The 9,814-nt window shown below is 42.1% G+C and overlaps 1 protein-coding gene and 1 long non-coding RNA gene across 5 annotated transcripts in view; one reads left to right on the top strand and one right to left on the bottom strand.

Annotated features, from left to right (window-relative positions):
* The window catches only part of LOC117938257, a 14,613-nt gene extending 11,070 nt beyond the window's left edge, over positions 1-3,543 (top strand). Inside the window, exon 3 of the long non-coding RNA XR_004655360.1 lies at positions 3,533-3,543. This is a non-coding gene — a long non-coding RNA (uncharacterized LOC117938257). The remainder of the gene's footprint in view (positions 1-3,532) is intronic.
* The window catches only part of LOC117938255 (E3 ubiquitin-protein ligase HECW1), a 186,271-nt gene that overhangs the window by 43,328 nt on the left and 133,129 nt on the right, over positions 1-9,814 (bottom strand). For all 4 annotated transcript variants that reach the window (XM_034862778.1, XM_034862781.1, XM_034862780.1 and 1 more), the window contains one exon: positions 718-832. In XM_034862778.1, the coding sequence (XP_034718669.1) occupies positions 718-832 (115 nt within the window). The remainder of the gene's footprint in view (positions 1-717; positions 833-9,814) is intronic.

Below are 9,814 nucleotides of genomic sequence, written 5' to 3'. Positions count from 1 at the left end.
AATATCAGATTAGTAAACAAAATGTGCCTTTGGAACATTGGATGAATGGTTGCTGATTATGGGAAATGTAGATATTGCATTAAAGATCAGCCACCGACCCAGATCAGCTGGTTTCCTGTCTATAATGGAGTGAAATAGAAATTTGTAAGTGACCCCAAACTTTTGACCGGTAGTGTACATCTTATTAGTTTACCATAAAATAAAGTGTGAAAAATTCTTTTAATGATTTAGATTTTTTACATCTTATTTACTCAACTGTTCAGTTGTTGTAAATATTATTTTTAAACATATAGGTCTAAATTCAAAATGTCCTATACAAGGGCCTAAGTACAAATGATTTGGGAAATAATTCATTCTGTAAAGTATTTACATTTAAATGTATTTTCATACTGGAACCCAAATTCCCCCAAAAAACTTAAAAATGACACACTTACTGTCTTACTGTGGTAGCCATGGACAAAGTATATACTATATAAACTATACTATACTACTATAAAATACTTAATTACACAAGATCAAATAAAATTAAGATGATGCAGTTCAATTAAATAATAGTTGGGACTAGATCATGCTTATCTAGTCTAATCTGTTTCAGAAATGTAATTAGTAATAACACATCCACCATAACTGCTACAATCTAATCTGTATTGAGGTTACCCTTTCACTTTTATTTGAATGGTACAATTAATCGTTTGATATGTGTCACTTTAGTCTTACTTGATCTTGCCAGGTCCCTGCCCGTAGCCCTTGGCTTCTAATTTCCTGTAGAAGTTTCTTAGTTTGGCTTCAAAGTCTCTGCGGTAAGGAGCTGGAGCCCTGGCCCTTTGCAGACCTATACGCGCACACACACACACACACACACACACAAAGTTTTTGTATAAAACACAGGGTTAATTTATGTAAGATTAGGGTCAAGAAAGTGCTAAGACCCTTTACTAAAAACAGTAATATTGTAAGTCCATTTGACATAGTTTCCTTTTAAAATGTTCCCTTGTAAATGTACAGGAGTATTATTAACAAAATGGACTGTTACCGTTATGTGTTAAAAGTAAACATGCTTTTATGTGCTTATTTTGAGGGTCCTTTAATTATATTGTTGGACTATAAATACTGATGAGTTAACATTTTAGCAGCATTTTAATGTTGCAGTTAGTCATATTGAAACCTAATTTATAATATGCATAATATGCCTTTAACTTTATTTTAACAGGGAAAACAGACTAAGAAATTGATCTCTTTTACAACTGTGCCCTGTGTAAACGTCTCAACAAGTACAGTTTTTCAAACGTACAAAAACAAGGAAGGTCAAAAACATTAAAAACATAGAAACAAACATTGATTTTAACAAAAACAATCCCAGAAAACATCAAAATGAGCCAACATGTTTTAAATGGGAAAGGGGCACCAGAGTGCCTAGCTTGAGTTTAAGCTGCAGTTGGTTCCAAAGAAATGGTGCAAAAGGAGTGAATGCAGTCCTACCCAGATCTGTGGAGACTGCAGGCATTTCTAATGTGATCCACATCTGTGATCTGGTGTTAAAATAACGGTGTTTCATGAAAATAAAAGATGATATATATACATATATGGAGGTTGTTTTAAAAGAAGTACATAAACAAGAGAGCGTTTTGGTCTTGCCTCAGAGAAAGAGGAGCCCAACCCACATGCTGGTATAGGGTACAGTGATGAGTCTTTTAACTATCCTCCGTGATAAACCTGAGTGCACAATGGTTTACTTTTCTGTAATGGAACCCTAACTTGAATTTAAACTTTTTTCCTGATTAAGTAACATGTTGTTTAAAGGAGAGCCTATCATCTAACCATAAACCTAAGTATTTATATGCAGGGACATGCTCAATTTGAGTACTATCAAAACTAGTAATTGCAAGAGTGTTTCAAGTTAGTTCTGATCTATTCAAGTTCACCTGTCACAGCAACGTCAGCGCAATGGCGCCTGTGTTTGGCTTTGCCGCTGCGGCTGGTTGCTCGTCCCAACTCGTTTTGTTTGTTTCCTGCGCTATATTGCTACTGAGTTTGTCAACAAATGTTGTGACATCGACGTGGGTGTTCAATTGCCAAGGAATACTGCTGATCCGATCGGGAGTGTGGTGACGGATGTACCTGGTGTGGTACAGGTGGGTTTGCAGCCCCGTTTGTATGTCCGTCTGCAACTGGTATGCGACATGGAGGGCCTAATACAACCTAAGAATAAATGGCAGAGAAAGCGAGGAAAAAGGGCAGGGAGGCAGGTTCATCTGAAAAATCTCCCAAAGCTGGGGGTCTGTGACTATGACTCCAGACCTTTGTCTTTGTTCCGTCTTACCTGATGTCCCCGGGACTCTGGTCCCGGTGCCTTGGAGAAAACCTACCGCTGGTTGTAGTGTGTGTTCCGTGCATCTGAGGTCGCTGCCGCGAGCCTCTTTCTCTGCTTCAGGTGCTCCTGCACCACTCAGGATGGGTTAAATAATGCCCGTTGCTCAGTGATTTATTTTCTTCCAAAAAGGTGGACTTCTTGTTGCTCACGGGGACATGGAAACAGGATCTGGAATACTATCACCTGAATGAGCTCTGTCCTGGGGACTGCACTTTTATCAGCACACCCAGACTCACGGCCATGGTGGAGGTCTTGCTCTCGTTTTTAAAAATCATTTTAGCTTTCAGTCAATGAGCGGTGGCACGTACTCTTCTTTCGGACTACGGATTATTAAAGTTGGTCGTTTAAATACATTATATTGTATTTTTATACACCAGCCACCTGGGCCAATGGCCTCTTTCCTCATGGATTTTTCTGATTTCTTATCATCCATTATTAAGCTGGAAAAGGTGATTATTTTTGGTGATTTTAATATGCATGTGGATGATGATACTTGCAAAATTGCCTCTGAATTTGTAAATATCACTGAATCTTTTAATTTTACTCAGGATGTCTCTGGTCCTACACACAGCAACGCTTGATCTTGTTTTTTTTTTCATAGTATGAACCTTAATAGTGTTTGCATCAAATATGTTTTTGTTAGTGATCACAAATGCATATTTTTTTATCTTGTTTGTAAGGAGGATCTCCTGCCTGTTAAACGAGCGTCCTGCTCATGTTTGATTAACTTTATTTGCTGTTGAAACATTTTCGGCCGCCTTTGACTTAAGCTCGTTTTTTTTGGGATGATATGGATGCTTCATGTTCATTGCACCCCCCTGTTGGACAAAATTGGGCCTCTTAACAATAGAGAAATTCCCACTGTTTATTCATCCCCGTGGATGAATGACGCCATTCGCAGCTTGAGTCTGATGGAGAACTGAGCATTTATGGAAAGCGAATCAGCTCCAGGTCCATCGCCTGCATCTTAAAGAGATCTTAGTAGACCTGAATGAAGTGATCAAGGATGCTAGAGCCTCATATTTTACTAATCTGATATCTGCCTGTGAAAACAATCTATTTAAACCTATTAAACTATTTAGAAAAAGAACAATCTAGATGCAGCTTTGTTTAAAAACAACAGGCCTCTTTCTAAATTGCCTTTTATTTTGAAAATTTTAGAAAAGGTTGTTGCAAACCAGCTTAATAGTGTTTTGGATTCTCATAATCTATCCGGATATCCCGGAGGACTCCGGAGGCAGTTGTAAGGTACCGATGGGCCCAAAGGGCAGCAGCCTCTCCCGCGACAGAGGCAAAGCAGCGGGTGTGGGAGAAGTTCGGAGAAGACATGGAGAAGGACTTTCGGTTGGCACCAAGGTGCCTCTGGAAAACATTTCGCCACCTCAGGAGGGGGAGGCGGGGTCTCATCCAAGCTGTATACAGTAAGGATGGGACGTTGTTGACCTCAACTGGGGAGGTAATAGAGCGGTGGAAGGAGCACTGAGGAACTCCTAAATCCAGCTGACACGTCCTCTGTGGTGGAGGCAGAGCTGGAGGATGATGGGGGATTGTCGTCAATTTCCCTGGTGGAGGTCGCTGAGGTAGTCAAACAACTCCACAGCGGCAAAGCCCCAGGGAGGGATGAGATCCGTCCAGAAATGCTGAAAGCTCTGGGTGTGGAGGGGCTGTCTTGGTTGACACGCCTCTTTAACATTGCGTGGAAGTCTGGGAGAGTGCCTAAGGAGTGGCAGACTGGGGTGGTGGTTCCCCTCTTCAAAAAAGGGGACCAGAGGGTGTGTGCCAATTACAGGGGTATCACACTTCTCAGCCTCCCTGGTAAAGTCTACTCCAAGGTGCTGGAAAGGAGGGTTCGGCCGATAGTCGAACCTCGGATTAAAGAGGAACAATGCGGATTCCGTCCTGGTTGTGGAACAACGGATCAGATCTTTACTCTTGCAAGGATCCTGAAGGGAGCCTGGGAGTATACCCAACCAGTCTTCATGTGTTTTGTGGATCTGGAGAAGGCGTATGACTGGGTCACCCGGGACAAACTCTGGGAGGTGCTGCGGGAGTATGGGGTGAGGGGGTCCCTTCTTAGGGCCATCCAATCTCTGTATGACCAAAGCGAGAGCTGTGTCCGGGTTCTCGGCAGTAAGTCCTCGGTGAGGGTTGGCCTCCGCCATGGCTGCGCTTTGTCACCAATCCTGTTTATAATATTTATGAACAGGATATCGAGGCGTAGTCGGGGCGGGGAGGGGTTGCAGTTTGGCGGGCTCAGGATCTTATCGCTGCTTTTTGCAGATGATGTGGTCCTGATGGCATCATCGGTCTGTGACCTTCAGCCCTCACTGGATGGGTTCGCAGCTGAGTGTAAAGCAGCTTGGATGAGGATCAGCACCTCAAAATCTGAGGCCATGGTTCTCAGCAGGAAACCGATGGAGTGCTTTCTTCGGGTAGGGAGTGAGTCCTTACCCCAAGTGAACGAGCATAAGAACCTTGGGGTCTTGTTCGCAAGTGAGGGGACCATGGAGCGTGAGATTGGTTCGGAGAATCGGAGCATCTGGTGCGGTGTTACATTCTGTTTATCGCACCGTTGTGACGAAAAGGGAGCTGAGCCAGAAGGCAAAGCTCTCGATTTACCAGGCAATTTTCGTTCCTACCCTCACCTACGGTCCTGAAGGCTGGGTCATGACCGAAAGAACGAGATCCAGGGTACAAGCGGCCGAAATGGGTTTCCTCAGGAGGGTGGGTGGCGTCTCCCTTAGAGATAGGGTGAGAAGCACAGTCATCCAAGAGGAGCTCGGAGTAGAGCAGCTGCTCATTTGCGTCGAAAGGAGCCAGTTGAGGTAGTTCGGGCATCTGGTAAGGATGCCTCCTGGGCGCCTCCCTAGGGAGGTGTTCCAGGCACGTCCAGCAGGGAGGAGGCCTCGGGGAAGACCCAAGACAAGGTGGAGAGATTATATCTCCAACCTGGCCTGGGAACGCCTCGGGATCCCCCAGTCGGAGCTGGTTGATGTGGCCCGGGAAAGGGAAGTTTGGGGTCCTCTACTGGAGATGCTGCCCCCGCGACCCGATACCGGATAAGCGGTCGAAGACGGATGGATGGATAATATCTTTGATAAGTTTCAGTCTGGCTTTTGTAAAAACATTTAATGATCATTGCACCCTGCTGTTGGACAAAATTTCAACTGAGACTACTCTCCTTCAGGTCTCATGATATTTTGATGGCCGCTGATTGGGGTAAATGTTCTGTGCTGGTGTTGAGCATTTGATACTGTTGATCACTGCACTCTGATTGATGGACTGAAAACAACTCTAGGCAATACTGGATCAGCTCTCGATTGGTTTTCTTCCTATCTTTCAGACAGAAGTTTTGTTGTGTCCATAGGAACATATATGTCAGACTCTGCTCCTTTGTCTTGTGGTGTGTCCCAAGGTTCTGTGCTTGGCCCCCTGCTGTTCAGTCTGTATTAGATTCCTCTTGTAAAGATTATTGGTCCTTTTGAGGATATATCTTACCATTGTTATGCTGATGACATCCAATTATATTTATCTTTTAGCCCTGATAGGCTAGACCAGTGGTTCTCACCACATATTTTGCACTGTATAGCCAATTTCTACAATATATGAGTGGTTTTAGAGGTTTTAGAGGATGCTGAATTCATTTCTGATATTTTCAGATTTCAAAGAGCTAATTTTTGTACTTATTGTTATTTATTTAGGTAAGTTCCATTTCCTTTCAGCCATAGTTATAGGTTATTTTTATGGTAAACACAATCTTACATTTCAGAATCATGAGTGCTTTTGTAAATGCTGATGCATTGTTTTCAGGGTGAAGTTAAGCTGAATCCCCTCCTGACACTTTTGAATATCCAATGCTTTTGGATAAATGATGAATCTTTGTTCATTAGCAAAATTAGCATAATTAGCAGAATCGGCCAGATCGACAATAGATGTTGCACTGTGCAATCAGTTTCTACAATATTGGAGTGGTTTAAGAGGTTTTAGAGGATGCTGAATTCAATTCTGGCACTTTAAGACTTCAAAATGGTCATTCTATAACAAATTTGGATTAATTTAGACACATTTTTTATTAACTTGGGACAAACGTTTGAGTTAATTTCATGGTAAACACTATAATCTTACATTTCAACTCTTGCTCTTGATGGGAATGTTGATAACCTAAATTTGTTGACATTTTTTGAGGTCCGGTCATGTTTTTGTGCAAATAAAATGTGGCAGCTAGCTGTTGTAGTTGTAATAAGTATGTTGTAAAGCAAGGGAGCATAGTCTAGTTTTAAAGTAGTTGAAACATTTATTATTATGGAAAACTTAATCATTTAAATGAAGTATTTTCACCAAATAGCATGTCTTCCTTAAACAGAACGCTAGCGTTATTAACTCATAGTCATATCGAACAAGCTAATTACAAACCACAAAAACTTTAAGGAATGATAATTTTTGGTACAATCTGAACTTAAGTTGGGTCCTCTGCATTAGAGCTTGCGGTACACAATCTGTCCTGCGCATGTGCAAGATGTTCACGCATGCGAAGATGATATCATGATGAACGGGATTTATGACCTTTACGATACTGCATGCATCTGCTCCCGTAGATAGTTAAAGAAAGTCTGTTCACCGCCACTGGAAAACTAACGTTAGTTCAGCTGACAGCTAATTCAGCTAACCACCAGCTGAGGATGAGCATGTAAAAGACCCTCAAAATTGCAAAATTTAGTTATTGAAAATAACTGTTGAAATATGTAACAGCTGTTACGTCAGTTCTACTTTACTTGTGCTCATTTAAAATACAATCACGCAATATTTGTCTTTATTATTACTGTAAAGTCTTAATTTAGCTGGAGCTGCTTTCCCCACTGTTTAGTTTGAATAACGTTATTTTAGGCTGAATCAAACTGTCAGCTAACGGTTAGCCAAAATAGTTGCTAAATTAACATCAGCTTACCAGTGGAGGCTAACCATTCTATTAGCTAATTCATGGTTCCAGTCTGCCATCCCCAGCCACCAGATGTTGTCATTGCGTCCCAGCTAATTTATCGTTGTTTGGCCATCATCTGGGACAGTCACACATCTTGCAGCCAGCATGGGACGTCTGCTTAATTGTTACGACACCGAAACATTTGTCATCTTTGACAGATATTTAGGTGTCTGCAAAGGACCATGAGAGAAATAGAGGAGCAGGACAGAGCACCACAGAGTACAAGCTCTCATTGACTACACCTCTACCTAGTCGAGACAAAGTCTTGACAAACAAGCACAACAAACAAAGGCTGAGCGAACCCCTGTGTACTTTCAATGTAGGGAGAAATATCATGTGTGGTGGCGCTGTTCCATAGCTGCCGCCCAAAGGTTTGCTCCAACCTAAGTCAAATTCCTCGTATGCCTGTCATACCTGGCGAATAAAGCTGATTCTGATTCTCAAAACCTTGAATGCAACCAGGTTTGGAATATACCAAAAAGCACCAAAGGCCCCCAGCACTGAAGTCACTAGCTTGCCTTCAGGGAAGACGTGTCCCCCTACAGGCACTGCTTTGGAAAGCAGCAGACCAGCCTGATCCACCAGCTGTGGATATCACCTTATTTTGGATGGGACAAGAATATGGGCCTAAAGAAATGAGAGGAACTGATTATGCCCACCCAGAATTCAAGTCCAGTTGCTCCTCCTGCTTTGTTACTTGTTGTCAGCTGTGGTTGCAAAGCCGGGTTGAAACATTGCACATCAGCAAAGTGCAGCTGTACAGCCGTAGGTCTGGCCTGTAGGCCTACCAGTTATTGTTTCTGCAAAGGCAATGATGGTGTATGCTGCATCATACTTATACAACACCAAGAACACAAAGAGAGTGATGAAGGGTCTGGAGAAGATGACATAACAGAACAGGATAGTAAAGATGATGAGGCTGCCTTTTGTTAATTAACTGTGAGTCATAGCAGTTTGCCTGAAGGTGGTAGCCAGTGTGTGCTTTGTGTAGTGCGGAGGTGAGGCCGTCTTGGTTAGCCTTGCGTAATGTGGGCTGACTCGGTTGGCCCATACTCAGTTTTAATTCTTGCATTTGGCGGAGTTTTAACTCGGTCCTTGTTGGATCTTGCGACGTGTGGACCAACATGGGCAGCCATTTGGACGTTGCCCTAGCGACTTACAGGGCCTGTCTTGTATGGCATATATAAAGTGTATATTTGTACATAGTTTGTTGATCACACATGGTGATGGGCTTAGGTGATGTCATCTCATTGGGTGTCCTAAATAGCTACCCCATTAATATGTATCGTACAGTTGCAAGATCAGAAGAAGTTATTTCAAATACCTGCATTGCTTTTTCCTCCAGAAATGGACAACATTCAGCCAAACAAAGATTTATCATTTATCCAAAAGCATTGGATATTCAAAAGTGTCAGAAGGAGATTCAGCTTAAAAGCACTCGTGATTCTGAAATGTAAGATTGTGTTTAACATAAAAATAACCTATAATTATGCATTAAAGTAATCGGAACTCACCTAAATAAACCGCAATATGTACTAAGATTAGCTCTTTGAAATCTGAAACTGCCAGAAAAGAATTCAGCATCCTCTAAAACCTCTAAAACCACTCACATATTGTCGAAATTGGCCATACAATGCAAAATATGTGGTCAAACTGGACGATTATGCTAATAATGCTAATTATGCAAATTGCTCAACATATGCAAATTAGCATCCATCAGTTTCTGTATACTTGGGACCCATACTTCACATTTCTGCAATAAAACTTTGGTGTACTCAACATTTCCGGGTTCACCTAGTTGGCTACTAGACCAAAAATCACTGCATTTAAATTGAATCACGACATAGCTCTCCATTCACTCTAGTCTAGTCTCTTGCCAAGTTCACTTGTGCCAGTTCTCGCTAGTCTGATCAATCTCGATAGGCCTTTACTACTAAACCCCAACAGTCTTTTTAAAAGACTAAACCCAAACAGTATTTTTTTAAGATTAGATCAAATCTCAGCCCTAGCCAGTCATTATTTTAACTGCTAGGCAGTAGCTTCATTTAGCTAAAACTAGCCACACGACTAACACACACACACACACACACACACACACACACACACACACACACACACACAACAAGCGTTAAGTATTAAAATAAAATTAAAGATCGCGACTGATTAGCCCCTGATACGTCTCTCAACATACACCACACACACAGTTACATAGTGCCAGCACTTTATTGAAAACACGTAACAAAAATGGAGAAATTTCTTGTGAGGACCAACAAGCCAACCGTCGCACCACCAGCTGCAAAAAAGCTTCGAAGGTACGATGAATCATACCTGCAGTTTGGGTTTACAGTCACGGCTGATCTGAGACCTCAGTGTGTCGTGTGTGCCATGGTGCTGGCAAACGACAGTATGAAGCCCTGCAAATTAAAAAGGCACCTAGAAACAAAGCATGCTGGCATTAAAAATAA

This window comes from Etheostoma cragini, chromosome 22 (assembly GCF_013103735.1).
Source record: "Etheostoma cragini isolate CJK2018 chromosome 22, CSU_Ecrag_1.0, whole genome shotgun sequence".
Taxonomy (NCBI): domain Eukaryota; kingdom Metazoa; phylum Chordata; class Actinopteri; order Perciformes; family Percidae; genus Etheostoma; species Etheostoma cragini.
Note: the sequence above shows the minus strand (reverse complement) of the source record. Positions and strands in the feature narration are given on the sequence as shown.